Here is a 27,011-nt window from a genome sequence, read left to right as displayed (position 1 = left end):
ATCCAGAGAATAGACCTTTTATTAAACAAAGTATTTTGCTTGTGTATTTACATATAAATGACAATTAAGTTATACACACTTAAAACCTACAAAGCTGGAGGCACACCTGAGTGACATTACAGTATGCATCGGCTTCATCTCAGTTTGGCAGCACACAGTTTTAAGAGAAAACTCATTCATCAAGCACACAGACATGTAGGCCAAAGCCATGCCCTAATATAAAGTACAGGTGGGTTTTTTTTTTTAAATGTATTTTGAGACTTGATTTATTATACGTCTGATTATCTGTCTTCTGACCTATAAACATATTTTGGGGATTCTAAAACCGTTAACACCTACGGTACACATTGGTGTGTCGGATAAGTATCTAATAAATGGTCATTATTACGTCAAGTACTCACACTTGGCTCGTGTACAACATACATGCCAGCTGTGTGCTCAGGAGTCTTTGTAGTAATTGTTGAAGTTGATGCGAAGAAGAAAATCCTCTAGATGAGGCTGGTAGCCTCTGTTCACCAGCTTGGTTACCACTGAGGGAAGAAAAAGAAACGAAGCACTTTGAAAGTTTGTTTTCTAAAAACTGTTCTCTCCACAGCTCAAACACATTTTTCATGTTAACACGCACGTGTACGTAGAAACATTTTTTTTTCCCCCTGCTGTAACCACTCCTCCTGTTCATCCTGCCATTAAGATGCTCCCAATATAAGCAATGCAGGAAAAAATACTCATTCTGCGCAAGAATATTTCATATAGTTCATCTGAAGCTAATATGAGAAGTGGAAACCTAGTTGGTGTAAACATAAAGAGGGAGATGTGCCCTTCAAAGACTGACTATCCGGATGCCTCAGATCACTGGAGGCTCATCATGGTCAGATAAACTTCTAGAGCATACACTACTCACAAAAAGTTAGGGATATTCGGCTTTCAGGTGAAATTTCAGGATGAACCTAAAATGCATTCTAACCTTTCCAGGTGAACTTAATGTGACCTTCTCTAAACCTTTGAATGCACATGTCCAACTGTTCAGTGTTTCAGTACTTTTTGCACAAGTTGCTGTTCTCTAACAAGAAGCTTAACAGCAACATTCACAACAGGTTTGATCCATGAATCCACCAATACATTTCCTGCTTCAGTTAGAATTGGTATTTAAACAGTCCTCCTCATCATGCTGTTCACATTCTGACATCATGAGACCAAGACGACACCTAACTATTGATCAACAGCACCTCAACACTGGAGGCTTCAAACAGGAAGTCCTCAGACGGAGGTGTTCACTGAGCTTAGAGGGTCCCAGAGTGTCATCAGGAGGTTGTAACAGTGATACAGAGACTGGAAGAGTCACAGAAAGGAGAGGAGTGGACGTCCTTTGGCCACATCCCAATTTATTTGTTGTGGTATACCTACCACTGTTGTTAGATTTTCTTTCAATAAATTGTTTAAGATGAAGAAATAACCATTGCATGCTTCTACTTAAATGCCCTACTTTCATGATATAATATCACTGTAGCATTGACTTTTTACATTTTCCATATATTTCACCTGAAAGAATATCCCTAACTTTTTGTGAGTAGTGTATTTAGATGGATGAATTGGATGTATCGGAGCACAAAGAGAGGACTGGGTTGCAGACCCTGGCTTTAACATGTGACTGGATGATTTAATGAATCCCTTACACTTAGAGACATGCTTTAAAAAAAACTCAAGTTGTCAACCCTTAATTAAGTACTGTACCGCTTGAAATTTGAAGACTACATTGTAGCACCTTTTGAAACATTTCACAATATCGTACCAATGTAAGTGAAATGAACTGGATGGGATTATCTAAACTCTTTGTTTTGAAACTTTTCTTCCTCTTCTTCCTATTCTGCTGATTGAATGTCAAGTCGATATTCCACAACACATCCTTTGGCTTTATAGTCGCTGATCTGAGCAACAACTGAATCACCACTTAAAAAACTACTCCATAAAAACATGTTTGAGAATAATGAAAATAAGGGATTGGACCTGCTTTACATTTTGATTACCCTGTTCCCCGAATGTAAACGTGGATGGATGCAAATAAACAGACCAGACAGATTCCCATTAAATTAGATCTCAAACAATATTCTGTCCTTACCTTTGAAAAGGAAGTGAGAGTAATACTTGAAGGTGTTGTACGACTGCTGCATGGCAATGAAGCTGGGGTGCACTGCCTCCCCCTGCTGGCTGTCCCAGGGCTGTGCGATCAGCTGGGCCCGAAACTTGAGGATCAGGCTGAAGATGCTGTGGATGATGTTCATGACGGGCGCCGCCTTCTCCGTCAGCAAACCCCTGTTGGGGGGGGGGGGGGGGGGGGGGGCGAGAGTGGGTGAGTGCAAAGTTAAAGAAATGTGAAGTGACTTTTCAGACAGGATGAAACTATACAGTGTGTAAAGTGTGATACTTACAACCTCTCCTAATGAGCTTAAATCATTCATAGGGTTCAGCAGTTGAACTCAGATCTTGCTGGAATTTTAATGAAGTTGCAACGAGGCGGTTGAATTAATTTTTATAGGAAATTATGGATGCCACTTCAACTCGCTGTGCCTGTACAGCCTGAAGAAATGATTTAACATATTTGTCCTCATGCAGCCGAAAATCCTCATAGTTTAAAATACATTTTTGCTCACTACACTTTGCAGAGAATCATTAACGACACATTGTTTTCAGGGCTGCAACCGACAGTTATCATGATTTATTGACTGAATTCATCAAGATAAATGCCAAATGGTTTACTGCTTGCTCATGTGGGAATTCTTGAATCCTTAATTTTGAATTCCTGAATTGTTGGGTCTCTCTCTCTCTAATTAAAGAGTTTGGTCTAGACCTGCTCTTCATGTAAAGCGTCTTGAGATAACGCTGTTGTGAATTGGCGCTATATAAATAAAGATTGATTGATTGATTACTGTTCCAATCTGAGAATGTCAGCCAAACAAATGCGAGAAACTCAAAGATGTTCACTGTTATAGAAGGAAACCAGCAAATATTCACCTTTGAGGAGCTGGAACCACATAATTTATTTGTATTTTACCTTTAAAAACGACTTAAAATGATGAATCAATTACTTGTTGTAAAGTAACTGTCCAATTAAAACAAAAGACAAGCTAGAGAGCATCTGGACCTGAGCCTGAATGAGCCTAAGGAAAATGGGAGCCAATACAAAAAAAAAAAAAAACATTGAGTGTGGCCTATTTTTAGGGATCAACTGAGCCAACTTTTTCTCTGCCAATACCAACTCCAACACCTCAACCCAGGGTGTGATTTCATTGTAAATACGGTAATGGGTTTGAAAAAACACGAGAAAGCTGTGACATTGACAAATGTTTAGCATTTTTGCTTGAAAAATTACCTAATTCATTCTCAAGATAGCTAGCAATTAATCAACTAACTAATTGACCAACCTGTGGAGCTCTACATTAGATAATTTCTAAGAAAGGTAACATATGTGTCAGCATCACCACTGTTGGATTGTGGTGTCCCCAGAACATTTTTGAACAAAAATAATCTCAAATCAGAACCAGTTTAGAGCATCTGGCTCCTCTGCATGCATCACAACATTCATTCAACAGATTGGTATACACCTTAACTTTGTGAGTTACTGCAAAATGTCCTGACAAACCAAATCACGTTAATGCTTTTTCCCCCTAACATTTTAACAATTAGGGTTATTACATGTAGACCTACAGATCAGTCGTAAAATTCTGATTTAATGCATTTTAATTCAGGCAGCAACACCAACAAATTCACGAGGGGCCAAATTCTAATATAAAAGCATTATACCAAATTAACCTTAAAGAGTGAGGAGAGACGTCCTGGAGAGAGCCGCCTTGTAATTGTGGCACATACATTCAACTGCGTAGCCAGGTGACAAGTGCTCTCTGTACACTTGAATTAATGCATTTTATGCATACGGTGTTTGAGTTTACAAGGTTATCTGTACCTGCTCTCACAAGCACGGGATAAAAGCTGATACCACTGAATACTTGGAACTGTGATCACTCAAAATGCTGAAAAGTTTAAAATGTATTGCATTAAAGAGAAGCCAAGGACATTTGGTCTTTTTCCAAAATATCTTCTTCTAGAATGTAGTAACAGCAAGCATTATATTGCAATACTGTACTATGCACATATGCCACTCCGGCTCTCACCTGAAGATGGCTCTGTTGAGGTAGTCTGCATGTGTGCGGTGGATGGCGTCCAGGTCGCTGGCAGTGGCCAGCTTGGCTGTGAACTCGCTCCAGGACACTTGCAGGATCTGGTTGGCGATGTATCCTTGGATCACCTTGACAAAGTGCTGCATCTCATGTCTGTACAGCTGCAGCTGACGAAACTGCACCGAGCGCCCCGCACCTTTCACCAGCGCTGAGGGAAAACAAAACAAAAGGTGGGAACAAGTCAGGATCAGTGCGGGACGGGTTGAACATAAACATTTGCAACATCTCTTTTTTTTTTTTTCCTGTTAGTCAGCAGCTTCAGCTCACTTTGGCCTCTGGAAGCTCAGAGAACTCAAAGACAGTGATCTATATTTTACTTTTATTACACAGCTTTGTTGAATACTCCAATTGAATTGGTCAATTACAGCATTCTGTGGTCTATTATTTCTGTATATCGGACCGTTGCTATGGACACATTTCTGATAGCGGAAGTAATAAAATCCTTTTAAATCAATACAATCTATTTTATGTCAAATTATTAATTTCTTAAGTATTAAGCCATGTAATAAGCAGGATAAAGTAGAGCCAGTGATGATCATTATTACAAAAGAAAACCCCTCAGGATGGTGATAATGACCGGCTCGACGCACATTATCCCTTGCTTTGAAAAATCATTGCACATGAACTAGTAATGAAAATAACTGATAGTTAAAAGATATATTTAAGTCACAGACAGACCTTGGTTGTATTCTGAGTCTTAAGTGATCATCCACATTTTCACCTGGTAGGCAGTAATATTAATGTAAAAAATCGAATGTTTGCCTCCCCCCAATACTATAATACTTTGTTTTTTCCCCTTCAGTGTACCCATTTATGTAGTCTGTACACAGGCTTTCACTGATCAATACTATCCAACCCACTGAAGCATACTGTTTTACAACAATCCCACTGGTATGAGATACGCTTTGTATTAATAAAACAAAGGAATCGCAGTAATCCCCTCTATGAATATTTTATAAACAGTTGAGGCAGAACAGGCAGAATCTTAACTCTTCCTTCTCAGAGGTGAGGTGGAGTCTGAGCAGGGCCTGAATCAAACGCTCCCACCCTCTCACCTGTTCTCTTGAGGTGGAACCAGACCTCACGGAGGCTCCACACCATATGTTTGAGCTGTAGCAGGAACGAGAACAGACGGTTGTACTTGTTCATGCAGCTGTCCGTGATGATTATGTTCAACGGCCAGTCCACCTGGGAGATGACCCGAAGGAAGAAAGACAGAGACGCCAGGGGATGATGAAGGAAAAAAAAAAAAAAAAAAAAGTGTGTGGAGGTGTGAGAGCGAGTGAGTGTGAAAGAAAGAAAAAGCAAAGTGGAACAGGAGTTGGGGAAAAACAGGTAGAGGTGGAGTGACGGATGAGGCGAGGGGAGAGGAGAGGAGGGGAGGATAAATGTGTGAGTGCAGAGACGTTGATAAAAGAGGTGAGAGGATTGTGAAGGGAAGACAGTGGTGAGAGATGGGGGGTTGGGAGTGGAAGAGGAATGGAAAAAAAACAAAAAAAAAAGATTTATGGGAAGAGAAAGAGCAAAGCAAAATATGCGAAGCAAGAGATAAGGAAAGAGAGGGAGGCAGAGTCAGGAAAGGTGCAAGGTGGAGATTCAGTCGGACAGGAAACAGTCGAGAGGGAGATAGGAGTGTGAAGAACAAAGACCAAGAGCAGAGGACAGAATGTCCAGCATTAGTCACCGTGCATTACTGCATGTCGTCCAAAAGCTCCAACTCCAATCAATCTGACTATTTAAATTCGCGATAAGCTGATTTTCCAAACCCAGAGCAGTTTGTCGAAACATGACAGGTTGTCATATTCAAGCTGCCACTCATGCTGACACCAGCACACACACTCTGTTACTCACCTTGTAGCGCAGCTCCAGACAGTTGAGAGAATCGGGAGCGTGTGGGTGGAAGGTCTCTGGGAGGAAGCGCAGGGCGAACGTGAAGTTGCCAGCTAAGGGGGTGTCCCCGTGTAAGCTGTACTGCAGGGACTTACTGAGGATGGAGTTCAACACCAAGGGGGTCAGCAGCTCACCGGGAGTCTGGCCGCTGCCCAGCTGGGTGGAGGAGACATCGATTAGATGGATACACAAAGGTCATACGTGGATGACTATCCATGACTCTACACCTGTTGTTTCAGATGTGCCATTAAGGCCTGTGCTATCAAGGTTTTCATTCCAAACAAACACTACGGGAAGCTGATTACAGTGATTGGCTGGCTTTCCGGTTGAAGGTGTGCTAATCAGTGAAATCAGCTGGCGCGGTGTTTGGCTGGAACAAAAACCTTCTGTCTCATGGGCCTCAAGAGACAGATGTACATGAATGTTTCTGCAGCACAGCACCGAGGTGTTAGCGAAGGCTGTGCTTGTTATTTCGTGCCAGGAAGCTTGAGCTTGACAAGAAGTAGACTAGAAATCAGGCTGTGACGCATCATGTGCTGCATACAGGCACAAGAGAAACATCAGCAACTGGGATTAATGCTTTAGAATAACAAATGTATCAAATGGAATGAATGTTAAAAGGATGCAACAATTATGTAGCTGACAAACCTGCAACTTTACTGCGTTGGTTCACTCTCACCGTTTCATAGTGGGTTTTGTTCTGCCACAACAAACAGCTGGTTTTAGAGCAAAAGCTCTAAAAACCCTCTGTACACCTACCAGCCCAGCACCCAACAGCAGATAGGCACAGTTAGCAACTAGCTGGTGAATGAAATGGAGCATTTAGCAGCTACAGAACCAAATATTTCCCTCAAGAGTTGATAGAGATTAAAAACAGTTAAAAAAAGAAAAAAAAGAGTGAAGACTGGGCATACATTCATCAGGTGGATAGAAACACGACTTCAAATTATAATGTTGTTCCATAACTGCTGGATGTGTAAACAACAAACTCTTAATAAGACCCCCATGTTATCTTCAAAGGTGATTTTATGTCAATGTTGTGTTCACAACTTAAAATCAGATACTGCAGGTTTAAGCAAAATTGACGCTTTAAGCATTATTGATGTGTAATCCTGGAGTCTGCCATCTGGGGTTTTTGTGTCCATGTTACAAAAGTTGGTCCAATATTCACTCTTCTTTAAGCTCCAACTTCTCCACAGTCTCCTGAGGAATAGCTGGCTCTTTAGCTGCTAAATGCTCCCCTCTATTCACAAGCTAGTCATTAACTTTGTCTGTCTGTTGAGCAGGTAGCGTGCAGTCAGTTTTTACAGCTTCTCTTTTTTTTTTTCTTTCTGGGTGAAACAGCTGCCTGCTGTTGCTGAAAATGATGCTGCTGAGAGCGTGGGGAGTGAACCAAAACAGTAAAGTTGCAGGCTGTAAACCAAAACAATGAGTTTAAAGGCGGTGAAAAGCTCCATTAGGCTGTCGGGTGATAATCCTTTGTGGGTTTGTCAAGACTAGCAACCCCCTTTTTGCATTAATTAATTAATTAATTAATTAATTGTCATTTAATCCTTTGATAGAAAAATACTGATAAGAGCTGCTTTTAGTATGCTGCTTCTTACATTTTACAACAGCGCTTTTTGGGGAAGCTGTGTGTGGTACAGATGCAATATACCCAGGCTCTTGTTTCATATTTTCTCCTGCAAAATGCAATATAATATCCATCATGCGAGACTCATGCAACTTCTTCTAGAGAACTGCCATTCAACTGTGGCGCATACGTTTCTAAATAATGGCCAACTCAGTGTACTGTACAGGTTTCCCTGGCTAAAAACAGATAACACCTAATGCATGCAGTGCTAATTAATCAAAGAGGCGGTTAAATATGCATATTGCATTCAAAGTGAGGACAATACATTTGGTCTTGTTCCAAGTTCTTGTCTTCTCCTAGAATGTGATAAGCTGAAGGAAAACACCACATATCTCCCCGCTTTGAATGTGCATAGAGGTGACAGTAAGACTTCTTAAAGAGTTTCACCTTTTCAAAGAGCAGATCGCCGAGGGACTGCGCGAACTCGCCATCCTCCATCAGCAGAAAGTGGCGCAGTGCCTCAAAGTGTCTTTCCACCCCCAATTCCACAAAGAAATAGTCCACCACTGCCTTGTTCACCAAAGACACACTGGGGATGGAAGGTGGAGGAGAGAATGACCAAGATAAGGAGAGAAAAGTTTTGACACAGGAATCAGGACTGAAAATGATGCTGACTTGTCGATTTGATTCAGGGTGAGAGGCTGATAGACATCAGCTCTTTTTTTCCCCCCACTTTTTGGACATCTTCCTCTCTCTTATTACCTTAAATTATTCCCAAGCAATCCATATTTATATAACAGAAGGATTTCAGGTATGTTCTCTTTAACTGAAAAGTCAGCAGGGACAAGATAAAAATAGAGTCAAAACTCTCTGGCGAATTCCACTGTCATCTGATCATGGGACAAAAATGCGTTAAAAATTTAGAGCCATGAATTCCACTGCTAAATATACTGCACCCCCTTTGTGTGCAGAAAGGGATGACAAAGTCATTTCATTACACACAAAGGTTAAATTGCACAGTGTGCAAAAACATTGTAGGTGGAGACTGACTGACTTGTCTGGAGCTCTGATGGAATTTCAAACAGAAAAAGGATCCTACAAAGATGGAAGGTAATAAGAATTTAAATTATTCCTCCAGTGCAGAATGTGCACTCAACTACAGTTTATGAGGCCTGAAGTAGCTGAAAAGTGACGAGCCTGCGTTTTTCTTCAACATAGCATTTGGCTTTATAGGTCAAGTAATTCTTTCTCAGACACTCAAAAGTCACACTTGTAAACAGTACTGTAACTTGTGCTTTGAATCCCTCTCTAACACAGAACAGACCCTGTCCTCCTGCAGTTTTCTTTCAGTCAGACACTCACTGTGTGATGAGCGGGGTGGTGACAGAGTGTTTTATCAGCACTGGCAGGGAAACCATCTCGCTGAGTTGGACAGCAGTGGTGTCTGTGGCTCTGCGAAGTGTGGGGTCCATGGGGAGGCCCCAGGGGCCCCGAGTTACCTGCTTCAGCAGCTGACACTCGGGAGATGAGGCTGTGTGAGAGGGAGATGACAAGCGTGTTGCTAAATAAATATCACTCTCACAACTGCAGTAAACCATTTTCTTCTAAATAGTGCAGAGAAAAAAAAAAAAAACATATTTAGAGGCAAATGAAAAAGAAACAGGAGTCACATAATTATCCAAGTAATGTTTTTGCCAGATTGGATGGAGTTGAAACATTTAGTCAGTCAACAGAAAATTAATCATCAAATATTTTGATCTTGTTTTGATATCATCATTATTTGATTCGAAAAATTTAAGTCATTTTTTTGAGTAAGAATGCCATAAGCCACCTTTCCACGTTTCTCAGTGTTCTATGATATTAAACTGAATATCTTTGGGTTTTTGGCTGACCGTGGGATAAAATGGGGCATTTAAATAGACAAGCTTAGGTTTTTTACAATATTTTACAATGTTGTGAAGTAGATGATTAACCAGCTCATTGAGAAAATAATCACCTGATTCATTGCTATGACCATAATCCCTAAATTTGGCTTCCTTTGAAATGAATCAAAACCTTCCTGACACAATCTGTAAAAACATAAAAGCCTCACAATGAGCAGTATTTACAGCAGGATGATTTCATTAAATAGCATGATATTGTAGGTTGTTTCAGTTATTTTGTCCATCCTTTATTTTTTAACGCTGGGGAGCGTTAACATATGGTTAACACTCCCACATAATTGAAGCTCTTGACTTTGATCAGTAGTGTGGAAGATGGATTCAGCTGAGTAGTTTCTGATTGATTCCATGGAGACCCTGGAAGCTGGCATAAATAATACTACCATGACCAAACTACACACGCTGAGTGAAAAAGACAAGATATTCAGTCATAATGCTACCACCCAAACATAAACCAGGCTTAATGCCCTTATGAAATAGCACTGCTTTTTATGCAACCTCTGTGCTTGCTGATGGAGTACATATTTAACAGCCTCTGGAGATGCATCACTCCTGAACATGTTTTAATTTACATTAACTAAGCTCTGCCGCTGTAAGGTGTATAATTTTCATTTCTCTGCAATTTGACATGATGTTTTGCTGCATTTCAAAAGATGTTTCATTTCTCATTAAGTTATTTCAGAGACATCAGGGAGTAAACAGACCGCACACACTCATACTGAACGACTCGCCTTTGAACATGTAGATGTGCTCATATTCTTCAATTAAAAAAAATTAGGAGTCTACTATCAGAGGATCGGGGGAGTTCATTTAATTTTTTACTAGATTGTGCTGCAGGCTACAGCTCTTTTTGTTGATAAAAGAATGGGTCAGGGACCCTGCATGTTTAATCTCATCTAATTCATGTCCACAAGCGACGGTCGCTGTTTTAGCTGAATTATTGTATTTAATCCTTTACACATTTTTGTTTTCACTTTTGTTAAATTATGACAGATAAAACAGAAGCAAGAACATCGATTTTAAGTGATTCTAATTACTCTAATTATAGACTCTGAATGAATTATTTCATTCTAATAAATTTCTGAGTCACATAATTTGCTTCTGACTGGAATACGGTACCTGTTTCATTTTGCTGTGAAAATGGCAAGTTTTCAATATTGCTGAGGCTTCTGCTGATGGGATTAAGGGTAACCAACAACCTTGTACAAAATGTGTACTTTATGAAACTGCTCAGCTTTTGCAAGACCTTAGTTTAGTTTTCAAATGTTTTCTGTTATTCAACATAACTCCATGTCCTCTCCTTCAGACTTAAAAATGTGGAGCTCCTCAAGGTTCTGTTTTGGGTCCCTTTCTTTTTTTTATTCAGATGCTCTATTTTGGGTAGTGTTTGTAGTTACATTGTCTCTTTTTTCATTGCTATGCTAATGATAGCTAGGTATATGGTCTTGTAGGAGCCTGTGAATAAATTAACTTTTTTCTCAGCAGAATAGTCTGGCTGACATCAATTAAAATTCTGAATGTCAAGTACAAACCGCTCACCTCTATTTTTGTCAACTGAGTGTACTACACTCAACACAGTTGCCAGTTCATTGGGTACACCTAAATAAAACTACTGCAGTCTAATACAAGTCCTGCAACAAATCCTACCTTCATGTGGATTCATAATGTTCAGTTTTTGTTGAAACTGTGGTGTTGATTCAACTTTATGGTCATTTTAGATTTCTAATTTCTAATTCTAATTTCAACAGAGTAGACATTATTGTGTCTAGAATTGTGGTCTGAACTGCCAAAATGCCCCACTGCATGCACAAACATTTTCATGTCTTGAACATTACATTTCCCACATTAATCATGGCCAAAGATCAATGGTTCCTTTGACGCAGTAATGTTTTCAACTAACCCATGAGGTTGTAGCAGTCTTCATAGTGTTCCACCTCGTACTGAGCAGACAAAGCCAAGAGGTATTCCTGCTCTGACCTTTCTCCTGGTGACAAACCAAAACCAGCTGCCCAGGACCGCCAGCTCTCAGGCAGCTGCTCACCAGGGCTGTCCGACTTAGAACCTGAAGTGAGATGTAAACAATTACTTACATATAGATAGAAAACATTTTTTGCTAGGCACAATTCGTAAGGTTTTCGGACTTTATTTGACACTAATTCAACAATTTAACAGTTGAGTCACTCTAGTTCACTAGAGTGAAGATGGGGTAAAAAAGGGTATTATATTGAAACCTAAGGCATGTCCATCCATTGTCTATGCTGCTTATCCTTAGGGGTCACAGCTAAGAAATAATTGATTTAATTTATGTGTAAATTAAGTATTTATGAGGAGTAAAAGCACCCCCTCATCTTGTCCTCTTTATTTCTCCTTGTTGACATGATCATTGCCTCCATGTTTTTCTGTTCTCTTAATGTAGATAACATTTGCATCAAAGATCACAACATCACGTTAAATGTGTATCACTTAATCTTATTCATTACCTTGACCATCCTCAGTGTTCTGTTGAATTCCACTGTCTTTGCCCTTCACCACACACCCAGCTCCAAGTGAAGAATCTGATGAGTGGCCATAGATGCTGCCTGGCAGTGCAGAGGCCTGTGGCTCTGTCCCCAACACCACACAACCCACCCCCAGCGTTGAATCAGATGAGTGACCGTAGGTGCTGCCTGGTAGTGGAGATGGAAGTGGTTCTGCTTTGGATACAACGCATCCTATACCTAAATTTGAGTCTGAAGAATGACCATGGGCACTGCCAGGTAGAGGAGAACGTTTGGGTTTGTCTCCTGAAACTACACATCCAATACCCAACTTCGAGTCTGAGGAGTGTCCATAGGAACTTCCAGGTAGAGCGGACAAGGGGGGTTCAGTTCCAGATACCACACAGCCTGGTTGAAGGATGCAGTCTGAGGCATGCCCATGTTTACTCCAGCGAATTGTCTCTTCAGGTATGTTTGACACAAACTCGCCCACTTTTATATTAGCATCAGAAGAGTGACCATGGATGCTGGGAGCAGGAAGTGTTGCAACAACATCTGAGATGTTTTCTCCAACTTTAATGTGGGCATCTGAACTGTGACCATGAACACTAGGGGAGGGCAGGGGAGCAACTACATCAGAAACATGCTCACCGACTTTAATGTGGGCATCTGAGGCATGACCGTGGACATTTGGAGTAGGAAGAGGAGCGACAAATTCTGAAACATTTTCCCCAATTTTAATGTGAGAATGAGAAGAGTGACCGTGAACACTGGGGGAGGGTAGAGTAGCATCAACTTCCGAAATATGTTCTCCAATCTTGATATGTGAATCTGAGGCGTGACCGTGGACGTTAGAGGATGGAAGAGGAGCAGTTACCTCTGATACGAACTGCCCAACCTTTATGTGGACCTCAGAGGAACGTCCACGGGTGCTATGTGATGGCAGCGCAGCAACAGCGTTTAGGTGTGCACTGGAGATGTGAGTGTTTGGCAAAGTAATTTTCTCATCCGTTTTATCTTGAGCAACTTGAGTGCTTGGGTCATGTGATTCCATCTCACCATGGTCAGAAAGATTTGTCACCACTTTGTGATGATCATTAAACTTGCCACCTTGGTCTGGTGCAGTGGAAGGGGCTGTATCAACCAGATCTTCTTTTGTAGTCTCAACAGATTTACCCTCATCTTCATTTGCCTCTTCTTTAGAAGTCTCCATTTCGGCTTTGTCTTCTATCACAGATGCAACTCTTGTCTGCTTGCTATCTGCCATTGAGCCACTCCTGTGTACTGGCTGCACTGAGGCATGAGAGGGATGTCCATAAATACTTGTCTCAGATGTATTTTGGGGCTCTACTGGAGTGTATTGGCCCAGAGGAAAGCTTGAATTGGAGGCTTTGCCAAAGGGGTTGGCTTTGGGGAGACTCTCCTGGACTTGAGACATGTTCGCTCCTATGGGGATATGAGAGAAAGATGGGTGGTTTTGGATCAAGTCAGGCTGGACTGCAGGTCCCCAGCGGGGCCTGTGTTGAGCTAAGGCTTGGCCAGTGATTCCCTCAAGTGGACTAAAGGGGGCACTGAAGTCATAGTCTACTAGCTGTGCTGTGGCACACACTTCAGGTAGGTCAGAGCCAATGTCCTGCAGGGCTATGTCCACCTGCTGACTGTCAGGATTTGGTGATTTAGGGAGAAAATCATTGATGTCAATGTCCTCAGAGATGAGGGCAGGGTCTACTGTGAGGGGGTTGACGTTGGGTGCAACTGGGCCTGGTGGTGGTGATACAGCATCTGATTCTTGAGTCTTTGCTGGCTGCTTTTCAGACAGATCCTGAGTGGGAGATTCCTGTTAAGAGAAGATACTATTGAGGAAGTACACAGCACACACTTTTGGACAGCAAAATTATGTGAAAAGAAATGTTAAACCAGCGTGTTGTCATACCACTGGTGCTTGTGGTGCAGTCTGTTGTGCTGGGGGAACAGATGGCATTACTTCCATAGGAGGTCTCTCATGGCCTAAAGGATATTTCTCTAGCATTCCCTGGAAAGAAGTCATAAGAGCTTTAGTTAAAATTACTTCCCTTACCTTAAATGATAACAATCACTTTCATTTCCTTGTCCTTTGTGTGTTTTCTGTGTTAATTTATTGTGGACCTGAATCTGCTGCCTGTCATGCATGAAGAACTGTGCCCGGGCATCGTCAAGTCTCATTCGCTGCACCCGCCACATGGCCCGTCTCTCTCTGCAAGCTGCTTCCTCTGACAGACGGCTGTACTGAGCAATCAGCTCCTTCCTACAATGTAACACAAGTTACAAATTGTAGTAATAATGTAGCTGCGGGTTTTATCAAGAGCAACTTGTAGTAAATTCACATATAGGAAAGGGCTAATGGCATATAGAGCTAGGGCTGTGACCAAAACCATGTTACCACAATGTGGGGCTGAAGCATTACTGGTGTATGGTTAACAGCCAAACCTTGGGGATACACTGCTTTTTCACTTCCTCAAGAAGAAAATCCAAACCGTCACAGCCCTATGTAAAGCTGGCACTAATGATTATTTTCATTATCTATTCATCTGCATATTATTTTCTTGATTAATCAATTAATCATTTAGACTAAAGAACATCAATATCCCAGTGAGGTCAGTGGGGATGTCTTCAAATGTCTTGTTTTGTTCCACCAACAGTCAAGAATCAAAAGATATTCAAATTACAATCGGATAAGAAAACTAAGGACAACAGCAAATACTGAAATTCAACCAGCTGGAACCAGGGAATTTGTGATTTAAAAAATAATTCAAAACAATCAATTATCAAAACAGTGGCTAATTAATGATGAATGAACCAATCGCTGCAGCTCTAATGGTGAGATAGGACACATGGCTGTAAATAATCAATTACGCAACCTGTAATTTGTGGGGCCGTTAGCTTCATACTAATACTCAACTTAGGTAAGGAAGCAATATATCAATAATCTTCCTAAACACAGACCGGCTGATGTAATTCTTGCACCGATGTTCTACAACATACATAAATAATACGCCTTATTTGAATCCTGAATAATTTAAATTTAAAATGTCAGTGCAAATCATTGAGCAATCAGTGTTCCTTCTTTTCTATGACGATAAACTCAAGCTTTCATGTATATGTGCTTATGAGGGGCTCTGATAAGTGTATTGACAGGCGCATGTAATATGCTTTCAGGCTCTGTGATGACTCTGAATTCAATTTTAAGCAATTTTCTTAACCAGTTGGCAGGCACTTTGAGCATATATAATGAACTACAGGCCTATTAAATACAAAATCCATGTGTTTCCTTGATGAAAGCCTTATTTTCACAACTGATATGGAAAATTTTCAAAGCCCATCTCCAATAATTAAAGTATTTAAATCTTGAAATATACTGCAGTGCAGGAATGGTAGAGGAAGCCACTGTGAAGTGATTGGGTGAAAAGCTTCAGTTTTGGCAAACTGTGATCTCTAACACCTCGTTGAAATAAATAACTTTTAGCCATCTTTTGGAGAACCACTTATGCCGTGCTCTGATCACATTTTCTCATGCTGCGACATCGTGCAGTTACCCCAACAAGTCCAGCTGCTGAAATATCCCACACAGATGGCATTGACGTCCCCTCATGTTTGCACATACTTAACTATTTCTAGATCAAATAAAGTCTTAACAGTGATTAATCAATCATCAATAAAACATTAACATTTCTAGTAGCGGCTGTAAAAACAGTCAGACCTGGCTCTCTGCTCAAGTTGCTCCTCCAGGGCTTGTAGTCTCCTCTCTCTGTCCCTCACCTCTCTGGCAAAGCTGAAGTCATCCTCTTCCTGCTTCTTCTTGGCTGCATTTCGCCACTGGTGTCAAACACACACACACACACACACACACATATCATTGCTCTCAGCTTCTAAAATGAGTATCAAAGGCTTTGGGTGAATCTTATGAACTTGTTTCTGCTACCTCAAAGTGGGCAAAAAGTTGTTAGTTGTTGCAGGTTTACCATTTGATTAGTATCGAAATATAAGGAATAATAGAGAGTAAAAAACGATGGTGTGTCAGACCAAAACTCTAACATGCTCACCATCTTACTTTCTCACACATTTCTCATGCAAATATATGCATGCATACGCGAACACACTTTTAAATCTCTGTTACTCTTATTCACACAGCAATATATTTCCGTCTCTCTCTCACACACACGTATTACTACCTCTTGCTCCTGCTCCAGGTGCTGTTTCAGCTCCTCAAAACGTTCCCTCTTCTTGGCCTCCTCAGCCAGACGTTGTGACACCTGGCGCCCTACAGGAGTCGAGAGATAACAGTGGGCTGCTTACCCCCCCTCCACAAAGAAAAGTACTAATATCTCGGCCTCTCTCGCATGCACACACAGACACACACGCCGAACAACATCACCATCTGCCTGACACGCACACAAATATGCCGATGCCAAGACATGCATAGAGCATCAGGCCAGCACCACCCCTCCCAAACATTGCCACCCATCTTTTGAAGTAATAAATGATGTGAGGAGTTTGCTAAACTGCGTAAGAGATGATTAGATTTCACAGCCCATAATACTGGAAGCTTTACAAAGCATTCCTCACTGCTATAGCCCCTGTGCTTCTCTGCCGCTCTCCTGAGAGGAATGAATTGAGCTGAAAGAAACTCTCGTAGTTAAGAGTCAAGTGTGGATTGTATTCAGAGCAGACCCATTTGCAAAATGTGTACTCGGGAGAACAGGAGTGCGCTTATACATCAACCCCAATATGAAATTATACTTGGAGTATGTGTGTGTTTGTATGTGTTTAAGTGTAACACTAACCGCGAATGCTCTCCAGGGTTTTGGCTGCTGACTCTCTGACCTGATTGATCAGCTCCTGGCGTGCCTCCTCTGCTCGCTGGGCCTAACAATAGACAGACAAGAAATCATCATTAACAAAGATCCATCTGCCTGCCCTGTGCCTCACCTCTCTTCCTTACCACACTTCTGCCAGTCAGCACACACGATATAGGCCATACAAACCAGGCTGTAACACTAAATCAAGAGGCGTGCAAGCCCCAGACTTCAGCTGCATCATTTTAATGACTTGGTACAGAAATTCGCAGCACTTGGGGGGGCGATTTCACCATCATGGATCATGTAAAAAAAATCCACTCTTTGTCTTGAGGGACAGCAGTGCCTGCGTAATGACTTTTCTTGCTGCAGGTTTGCCCCCCTCCCCCCTCCCGATGTTTAGGCTTCCTTTGATTTTTAAAAATCAATTAAAGTCAGCTAGAAGAGACACAAATGTGTCTTTATTAAGGTAATGCACCATGTTGACAGCCATATCTACTAACATTCACTGTATATGAATCTGTCTTCATGTTAATTTTACCAAAGCTCTTTTGAAATATAACTGAGGAGGAGCATTATTAACAACAGCTCAGACTTAAAAGGAGTACATGGGGAAAAAAAACCCTCACAGATAAGAGGCTATTGCATGGGAACAATATACAGTGAACGTGTCTCAGTACTTGCTCCTCCCGGCTGATGGCATTGTGCTTAGCAACCCTCTCCATGCGTCCGCGGTACACAGCACAGTCCCTCTCAATCTCCTCCACCTCCTGGAGAGAGAACGTGACAGCAATGCGAGGCACTGGCAGCTCAGACCAGCAGATGTAGTGCTGTGGACAAACAGTTAACAGGCAGTTAGTACCCTAAAGAAGGCTCAATCTTTTATATCACAATTCCTAAAGTTCTCACATATTAAACGAGTTTTTTCCCGAAACATACGCCTTCACATCAAATCAACACTAGCCATTAGTTAGCATATTGGCAATGATACTTTCACTTGTGCATTTTTTTAAATCCATGATTTCACCTGTGGTCATTGCCATCCTACACTTGTCCAGACCCAAACAAAGCTCAGTGGAAATTAGCATACACAGAAACACTGTAGTTACAGAATGCCAATTAGTCAGGAGCATGGGCCCTGTGCTTCAGGTCAGGCAGGTCGAGTCGTAAAAAACATTATGTGCTGGTGAATCAGCAGGTGAGTTACAGAGAAGTGAGAAAATGAGATACAATTACATACATAAAAACTACACCTCATTGAAGCTTTCCATTTGTCTGGCATGCTGAGTTTAATGTCATTATGTCAAGTGAGGTGAGTGAGGGGTCCATTTATGTAGAAAGAAAACTCTTAAGATTCAGGTTTTATACAGGTGACTCACAGGCTGTAGTGCTGAGAGTCAAAAGGCACCTCGTGATGATACACAAACAATTAGCCGATTAAATGTACAGGCAACTATTTTGATAGTGCCAAAAATGCCAAACAAAATGCTTCTCAGCTTTTAGATCTCTCACATTATACTGTTGGAAAAATGAATATATTGTGGTAAACTGACTATCTTTAGGTTTTGGACTGTTGGTCAGACAAAACAAAAAGCAATTTGGAGGCATCATCTTGGATGCAATTGAATCATCGTTTCGCGCCTACATACATCAACAAAAATCAGTATCTAAAATGACAATATTTGTTTTTTTCTTTTCTTTTTACAAAGTCTGCAGTGGCAATGGGCTGAACAGTTTTGAGTCCGAATGTCTATGAAAACACATTTGCCTCATTTGCCAATTTGCACAATAGTGACACAACAATAGTGATGTATGTGTATTGATGACGTTTTGCAAGAGCTTCTGTCCCCATATGTTGAAGAATCGATTACTTGTCCCATCCCCTTTGGGAAGTATGGATTTCCAAATAGGGACAATCATTGTTGTGGCAGGTAGATAACTGTGTAGTGCATGTGGATTTTGTGGATGTCAGAATTGCATCTTTAAGCCAATATTGTACATTTAATGGATGTTAACAGCAGCAATCAAATGTTATAAGGTAATCTTAGGGGTTAACATTATATATGTATATTTTATTCATTGCAAACAACTGTCACTTTCTACTGAATAAATTAAGAAATGTATCTGTATCTTTACACAATATTCAGCTGCACAAAATTTCCTGTCTGCATATATGAATGTGTTAAATGTCTAAAAACAAACCTGTGGACAGCAGATTTTGAGGAGGTTGATAGTCTTTCCGCAGACGTACACGTCATTGGCGATGTGTCTAAGGAAGATGGGCACACAATCCTCCACATCCTTTGAGATCAGAGTGTAGCCTTGGACCCAGAAGTGTTTGTCTGCAGAAATCCAAAGATGACTATTACATGCGGTTCTAAAATTCAGACCAAGTAGTTTTGCGTGTCCATTTATGCCTCTGATAACAGTACAACACACTCACAATTGGAGGTACACAAAAAGACAGTGGTGGAGCAATACTCAGCCTGCACTTGGCCTAAAACTTTTCCTTATTAGTATGACTTACGGGGCATGGCAAAACTCTGCCCGCCTGAATTAACACTTGGAAATTGTTAGCGCTTAGCTCAGTGATCCTAAGCAAAAAGCATAAGAGAACATGAATGCACTGAGCTTCCAGGGCTCTTTACAGAAAGCCTGCGGCTTGCCAAGAAAGCTTAGTCGCTGATTGCTTCCCTGGCCGACGGACTTCGAGGAGAACAATGACATTTGTGTGTCCTCCAAAAAGCAGGAGCGAGAAGTGCAGAGGTTCACTGCAGGAGTTGATGAGGTGTAGCCGATGAGCAAATGAACCTCTTAGCCAGACAAAGCCGAGGTGATAGTCTGACCTTGAATGGGGTGTTGCATGACATACAATATTTGGACAGGCTGTAATGATTATTATAAAACTATATTTATGGAGTGCTGTCAAAATGAAGCAGTTACAGTGTGTACTTGCTTGGGCAACAGGATTTCATCAAGATTATTCTTTACTTTTAAAGAATTCCCTTGCAGGTCTGCAACTATGGATTTTTATTATTGATTAATCTGCCAATTAGTGTCTAGATGAATTGTTTTGTCTATAAAATGTCAGAAAATTGTGAAAAACGCCTGTTATATTTTGCCAGAGCCCAAGGTGACATTTTCAAACGACATTTTCAAATATATTATTTTGTCCACCCAGCAGTCCAGAGATACTCACAGTACTATCATATATGACAAAGGAAAGTAACAAATCCTCACATTGAAAAGCTGGGGGGAAAGTTGGGCATTTTTACTTTTAAAAATTACCCAAATGATTCATTGATTGTCATAACAGTTTCTCATTGCTCATAATTTTCTACTATTCTGTGATTCTACTCTTCTACCCTATTACGTTCATATCTTGAATCCTTTATTTCTGAACAACCGAAAATACTATATCTAAAAAGTTACTTGTTTTAAAACTTTACTCAATTACTTGATGAAAAGAAAATTCATTGGCAACTACTCATTTTTCAAACTAAACTGACAAGAATTTGATGTGTGCAGGCTCATAATTTGCTGCTTTTCTTGGTCTTGCATTATAATAAATGTCATTTTGCACATGTAAATGTAGTTTTTGGGGTTTTGGACTTCTTGGCTGGATAAAACAAGACATCTGATGATATCATCTTTTACCCTTGATATTGTGATGGCCATTTTTTTTCCCTGTTTTTTCTTTTTCAAATAATTAATATGTAAAATGAGAAAGTAACTAACAGTTTAACTGATAACTAAAAATATCCAGCCCTATTTGTAGCATTCACAGTAAAATCTGGACTTGAGTTATACCAAATGACTGTGTCTTTATATCAACCATTAAATATTAACATCTATAAAATGTTCAGTCAGCCAGTTCCTGTAGTCGATCCTGTATTTATCTGCCCTGCGGGGATCATCTTCTCCTGTCTAAACTCTACTCCTCTGCTCTCCACAAAGAGCCAAGTCATTAGTTGGCCTAAAAAAAATAATTCACTTAGTCCAGATTTGTCAAGAGCAATTACAAGAGAAGAGATGTAAGAAAAAAAGAAAAAAAAAAAAATCAGAAAGTGTTTTGTTTCAGTCAGCATGATGTACGAACTGAAAAGAAAAAAGAAACACTATCTATTTGTGCTTGTCCCTGTGGCTTACTGAGCGGAGATGGCTCTGATCCCCACAGCTGTGGTAGCAGTGGTATCTGTTTCCCACTGATTATCATCCAATAACTTCATGACATCCTTTTTAGAAACAAGGACAAATCCAACTAGGCAATAAAAGGCTGTTATGAAACCTATTTTTTTCTGCTTGACAATCTGTCTGGCAGGCTTTTCATTTTCCGAACCTGCTGAAGCCAAAGTGTTTATGCAATGACGTGCGTGTGTGTGTGTGTGTCATCTCACCTCTGAAGCTAAGATACTCCTCATTGACCTGGATCATGAATTCTCCATAAACATCTCGAAATACGCCGCTATACACCCAGTCAGACACGAACCTAAGTGAAGCACAATGAAATCAGTCAGGCACAGTCCTGATTATCCCTACAAAAAAAAAATAATAGAGCAGGTTCTGCATGTCAATAAGATCCTTGTGGTTATATCATTTTGTTTTGAATGCATCTACATGAGGAGTGCAGTGACTGACCGTGTATAAGGTTCGCAGCTGCTCTTCAGCAGCGACAGCAGCACTGGATAGTTCTCGTTGCTGCAGTTATTCTGTGCTTCATTGTACAGGTAGGAGAGCAGTTTAACACCCTGAGGAGAGCCACACATGGCAATGAGCTGACATACCATCTGATAGGCTAAACGCAGCCGTGATGGATGACATATTGCAGTTTGCAGATAAAAGAGGACTCACCACAGGGAAGGTAGCCTGGCTTGCACCCAAAGGCCCGTCTACGCAGCACAGCTCTGACAGGTACCTTAGATTAAAAGAAACCAGAGGTGTTTTTGATCTGATGATATTTGCATCAAGGTCCCCTCTGTCATGACATGACTGTACCAACAACAGGGTGAGGCTGACGTTCAGAAATGTCAAATTTACACTACACACCAGCATAAAAAAAAAGCCAGGTTCGACCTCACCTTAGTTGGCGGCCCACTTTGCGGAAGAGGAAGCCAATCATCAAGAGGGTGAGGGCGGGTGGAGTGCTAAGAACACATGCCCTGTAGTAGTGCAGATACTTTCGCAGACCACCTGTAAAAGCCTTGGAGAGAAACACATTTTTTTAATCTAATTATCTTTGCTGATGTAAAACCAGTGAAATGCTAACCTGACCTTGTTTATGAATGTGCTGTTTTTATGTAGATATTTGTTCATTTGTGTTTGCCAACTGACTTCTATCAAATTGCCCTTGAGGGATGAATAAAGTATTTTCAAATGAACTGTGATGAAGCGATGACCACAACAATGGTAATGACAGCTGTGCCTCGCAGAGCACGGGTGGAGAAAGATTAAGTAAAATGTGCAGCCTCAACAGCATTAATGATGATTATACAAACATACCTGAAAGACTAGGCCCTTTTTGTCAGCACTCTGCAGAGAAAAGCGACTAAGCCTCAAGTAGTAGGTGCCGTACTGGGCCAGTTCCCCCAAGAGACGAGACACGCTTTCTGGAGAGGCTCCTGACACGCAGACGCCAGGTCTGACGTCAAACTGAACGCTCTGGGAGGAGGATTACATATTTACAGAGGGTGAGGAAAATACAATGACTTCCTGTACAGTCTAATAACATCCAATAAAACTGCCCTGCAGCAAAGACCGTCTTTGTAAAGCTTACAATATTGAATTTTTGTTGAGGCTGCCAGAGAGTCACCTCCATGGTGATTTCTGAAGGCATGGTTTGTGACTTTATTAAACTAGACTGCAATCCATAATCAGCTGTTTGTTGCATTGTCCTTCCCGTGGCTGCTTTATGAGAACAGGATACCAAGTTCCTAGACAGGAACCTTTTGGGGTTACAAAAATAACCCAGACAATACTCTGCAGTCTAGCACAACACTACCACAAACCACAGCCTCAAAGATTACCTTTGAGTTTAATAAACACCTCTCCGGCAGTCACAAGGAAACTTTTAACATGATAAGCTTTGCAGAAGTTGCGAAGTTGCAGAAGAAGCCTTTTGTATTAGATTACATTAAATTGTGCGGCTGTTGATGATTTTGTGTCCACTTCTTAGACGAGCTGGCATGTTAATGATAAACGTCTGCTAGGGTGAGAGGACATAAAGAGCTAAGGGAGTAAACAAGAGAATATGCATTCAATTTATGCTGTAAATAACTATAATCTTCTGAAAACATAAAAACTTAAACAATTAAGTGACATAAGAGCCCTCTTGAGGTTTTGTTAAAATACTTTCAATTAATGTATCTTGTCAGGTGACTGACTTAAGTATGTGCTTGGCACTGCTGTTCTTTTGTCTCTTTTTGCCGTAAGTTGTTTTTATATATCACACGTGCACAAATTGTGTATTGATTCTGCTCTCTGATTCTCCTGTCTGTGTTTTTTCATAATTGTATGCTGTCACAGTGCTTTTATCACTTCATTCAATGTTTGCACTTGAACACAATCTAACACCTAAAAACAACAAATCAAAATGCATTTTATTGAAACTGACAAATAAAAATAGTGGAATGTACCTGGTTGAGAGGAAAAGTCGTGGATGCCACGCCGATCAAGACGTTGAGTAGGTCAGTCACAAGTTGTGTCTGAGAGTCCACAGGAAATGGGAGGAGAGGAGAGGGTGTACTAGTGCTGACCACCCTCATCTCTCCCTCCCATAGACGGTAGAGTTGGTCAAAGGCCTCCCTGCCTCCCTCTGTTAAATAGAGTGACTCCCTTTTCCCCGGTGGGCTAGTAGGAAAACGTGAATGAAATTTGGTGTTATGTTCCAGATAGAGTGAAATTGAAAACCCAGGTAGCTATAAGCAGAGCTCTCTAATACATTGTTGACTTTGTAGGTTAAACTCTATAACTTTTTAAATGCTTTGCTTTATTTGCCTTAGTTTTGTTTCACTGCATATCATATCAACTTGTTGTGTTAGTTGTGCTTTTCTCTATTTTTGGATGGTTGAATATTAAAAGTTAAATATTTAGGGGTTTTGGACTGTTGGTCTGACAGAAGACATCACCTTAGACTTTTGGCATTTATGCTGGGTACTTTTCACCATTTTCCAGCATTGTACAGATTAATTGATTCATCAGTTATAAAAAAAATAATATCAAATAATAATTTGTAATAATAATAATTGACTGCTTAATTAATACCGAAAATTATTGGTAGTTGCAGCCACTGCCCCAACCACAGCGCAACTGATACGTCACTTACCAGCCAACAGACTCCCAGCAGCGGCGTCTTCCAGGCTCAAACGTGCGGAGTGCCTCCCATATGTCAATGTCTGGAATGGGGCTGGGCTCTGACTGAGAGTCTGGAGTCAGGTTGGAAGCTGACTGAAAGCCCTCATCCTCAGACTGATCTAAACTGGAAGGGATCTGCACAGACAGCAATTAATCCTGATGATGCCATTGCAAAACACCGGGCTTTAAACCAAAATCAAACACTCTCACACTGCAAATATGAATAATTGGCGTGTTATAATGAATTAGGACTGACATTGCCATATGACAAAGCAAATCCAAATAGTAGTCTCATACCCGTATAGGCAGCCCAGTTACATCAATATTACTGGGAACAGGAGGTAGGTCCAGTCTTATGTCTATGTCTGAGGTTCGAGTGTGCTGCAGTGCTCCAAACAGTGTCAGCCTGGTCTCCCTCTCAAACCTTTCTTCCACTTCCAAGTTAGTCCTCAAAGCCAGCAGCCCTGTGCCCGGAGGGGCATCCATCAGCCCCTGAGTTCCACACAAGCTCTCCAAAGTCCCCCATTCCTCCCCACAAATTAGACCCCATGCCCGAGCCTCTAGCCTCTGCAGCTCCTCGCTCTGGTAGCCCCACGGTCGAGGCCTTCGCAGCACAGGCCTCTCTCGTCTCATGTAGTCCCTGCTGAAAGAGGTGGGAGGTGGAGGTGCCGAACCAGCTAGGTGCACCAGGAGCTCAAGAACTGCATCTACTTCCTTCAGGCCAGAGGATGCTCCCTGAGGCAGCCTCCCTAACTGCTCCTCCAACCTCTCTGCTTCCTCTCTGCACCCTGCCACCCGCAGGTCAAAGCATATCATCAGGACTTTGTTCCTGGGAGGTGTATTGGCTGTGGCACTCGGTCGTGAGGCAGACCCTTTGGTGCTGTCTTGAAATAGCTTAGACAGCAGGGCACCATAGGCCCGCTTCTTGAGAGCTCGGCGGACACCTTCTCTTGAGACTCCTCCCAGGGCACGACGCTTCCATGACACCCCGGACAGGCTGGAGTCACACAGGGCACCCAGCAGCCCGGTGATGCTGCTGCTGTTGCAGCTGGACTTCACGCGGTTGTTACATGGGTACATGGTGGCACTGTAGCTTTAGCCTGTATGAGTGAATCAAAATGGGGTTAAATAGCTTTATTTTGAGAATTAGAACTGGGATTCACTGGAAATGTTTGTCTAGATTTTAGGCAGTATCAGAAACTACACATGCTCACAGTCCAACCACAACTGCACCAAATATTGCACCACATAGCCAGCTAACGGTGACTAGCCAAGCCAACATTTAGCTTTGTTAGCGACTGCTCTTGATCAGACTGCAGAATGACCTAACCAGCCCAAATCCAGTCCAAAACTGTTGGAAATTATTTACCCTCTTGAGATGGTGTGTTTTCCGTTGATTCCGACAGTTTCAGTCTTGCATCCACCCCAAGTGACACCTTCCCGTGCATGCTAACGTTTGTTATTAGCAAGCAAACCCGGAACAACTGCCTGTCTTGCTTAGCTTATTTGCCAAGCATGCGTAACCCAGCGAGTGGGTCGACTACACACCTCCCAAATACCTTTATTGTTCAGTGATTTCTTGTTCCAGAATATTTTTATAAGCTAAAATGCTATGATGTTGTGGTAGTTAGCCAACTGCTAGCTAGCCTCATTCATCTTTCATCCTCTACCGCGGGGGTACTGCATTAGAATCTGCCCCTTTGAATATGATTGGACAATAGAAAGCTCGTCCTCCAATGATTGGCTAACGGTGTTATAGAGTCGACGCTGATTGGTCAGCTCTGTTTGTCAATCAGAAGAAGGCACAACTGTCATTTGCCAACCGCGCTTTGTTGCATTCAGGTGACACGGGAAAATTGTACATTACTGTTTCCTAACTTCCTCCTCTTGTGCCACATTTTACGGACACCTTTGACAAGACATTGTAGCCTGCATGTATTTAAAGATGAGATATTATGTAGTATGTCAATTTAACGTGTGATGAAGCTCTTCGTTTGTTAGTGTTAGTGTGCAACTGAGACCTAACTTAAGGAAAACTGTGAATCCCATCTAACAAAATATGAATACAACCTGCTTCTTTAATACAGTGTCCACATTGCATAATGGATGTTGAAAATGAGTTTGGAATTGGAAACACAGTTCTCCTTAAAAATGGCATTACTTGCAAACACTAATTTCTTTCTAAGGTTTCAAACCATTGGGTACATTCCAGCATTGTGAACTTGTAATTGTTTCCTTTAATGTGGACCCAATGTTGGCCTACAGTGGCCTATATGTTCATGGGTCTGTCAATGTTTACACCATACACGTTTATTTTTGTTCACAAGTCTCTACATTAAAGAGCTTAATCTCAGTAATTCTACCTATTTAACCCTTGTATGGTGTTCAGGTTTGTGGGACCCGATTTAATCCGTTTTCATGTTCTTTATCAAAAGAGAAATTATACGATTAATCATTCTTTCAAACTCAGACTCATCAATATGAGCCAAGGTCAATGAGTCTGAGTTAGAAAAAATAATGAATCTTTTTTCTCTTGATAAAAAAATGAAAATGGGTCCCACAGACCCAAACAACATACAAGGGTTAAATCAATGATTGAATAATTAATTAAACTAAAGAAACTGGTGGCTGTGTTTTGTATATTTTTGTTCTTGTTTTTGTTTTCTTTTTTGCATACTAAAGATGTGGCCAAAGTGCACAGATATACAGTATTGTCC

The 27,011-nt window shown here is 41.2% G+C and overlaps 1 protein-coding gene across 1 annotated transcript; it reads right to left on the bottom strand.

The window, feature by feature from the left end:
- Positions 1–3: 3 nt before the first annotated feature.
- On the bottom strand, positions 4–25,920 carry tubgcp6 (tubulin gamma complex component 6). The gene is made up of 25 exons (XM_070830161.1): positions 25,664–25,920; positions 24,592–25,394; positions 24,266–24,429; positions 23,577–23,790; positions 22,444–22,602; positions 22,023–22,144; positions 21,796–21,859; positions 21,583–21,692; positions 21,342–21,433; positions 19,147–19,286; positions 17,625–17,774; positions 16,933–17,014; positions 16,321–16,409; positions 15,849–15,964; positions 14,258–14,396; positions 14,046–14,144; positions 12,116–13,949; positions 11,536–11,697; positions 9,058–9,226; positions 8,143–8,284; positions 6,084–6,278; positions 5,288–5,420; positions 4,167–4,380; positions 2,117–2,310; positions 4–530 (listed from the first exon to the last, which is right to left on the bottom strand). The coding sequence occupies exons 2-25, from the start codon at positions 25,372–25,374 to the stop codon at positions 439–441; spliced, it is 5,658 nt and encodes a 1,885-aa protein (XP_070686262.1). The 5' UTR covers positions 25,375–25,394; positions 25,664–25,920; the 3' UTR covers positions 4–438.
- Positions 25,921–27,011: the final 1,091 nt, after the last annotated feature.

Source organism: Pempheris klunzingeri, chromosome 5 (assembly GCF_042242105.1).
Source record: "Pempheris klunzingeri isolate RE-2024b chromosome 5, fPemKlu1.hap1, whole genome shotgun sequence".
In the NCBI taxonomy this organism is placed as follows: Eukaryota; Metazoa; Chordata; class Actinopteri; order Acropomatiformes; family Pempheridae; genus Pempheris; species Pempheris klunzingeri.
This window is presented reverse-complemented; position numbering and strand designations above follow the sequence as displayed.

Bases quoted from the DNA above. Each gene is read 5' to 3' on its own strand.
- tubgcp6 (XM_070830161.1), bottom strand. From the start codon at position 25,374: ATGTACCCATGTAACAACCGCGTGAAGTCCAGCTGCAACAGCAGCAGC. The intron at 21,434-21,582 runs GTCAGTCACTGC...TGCTTCACTTAG, and splicing joins AGCTGCGAACCTTATACACG to GTTCGTGTCTGACTGGGTGT. The intron at 8,285-9,057 runs GTGAGTGTCTGA...TTCCATCCCCAG, and splicing joins ACCACCCCGCTCATCACACA to TGTGTCTTTGGTGAACAAGG.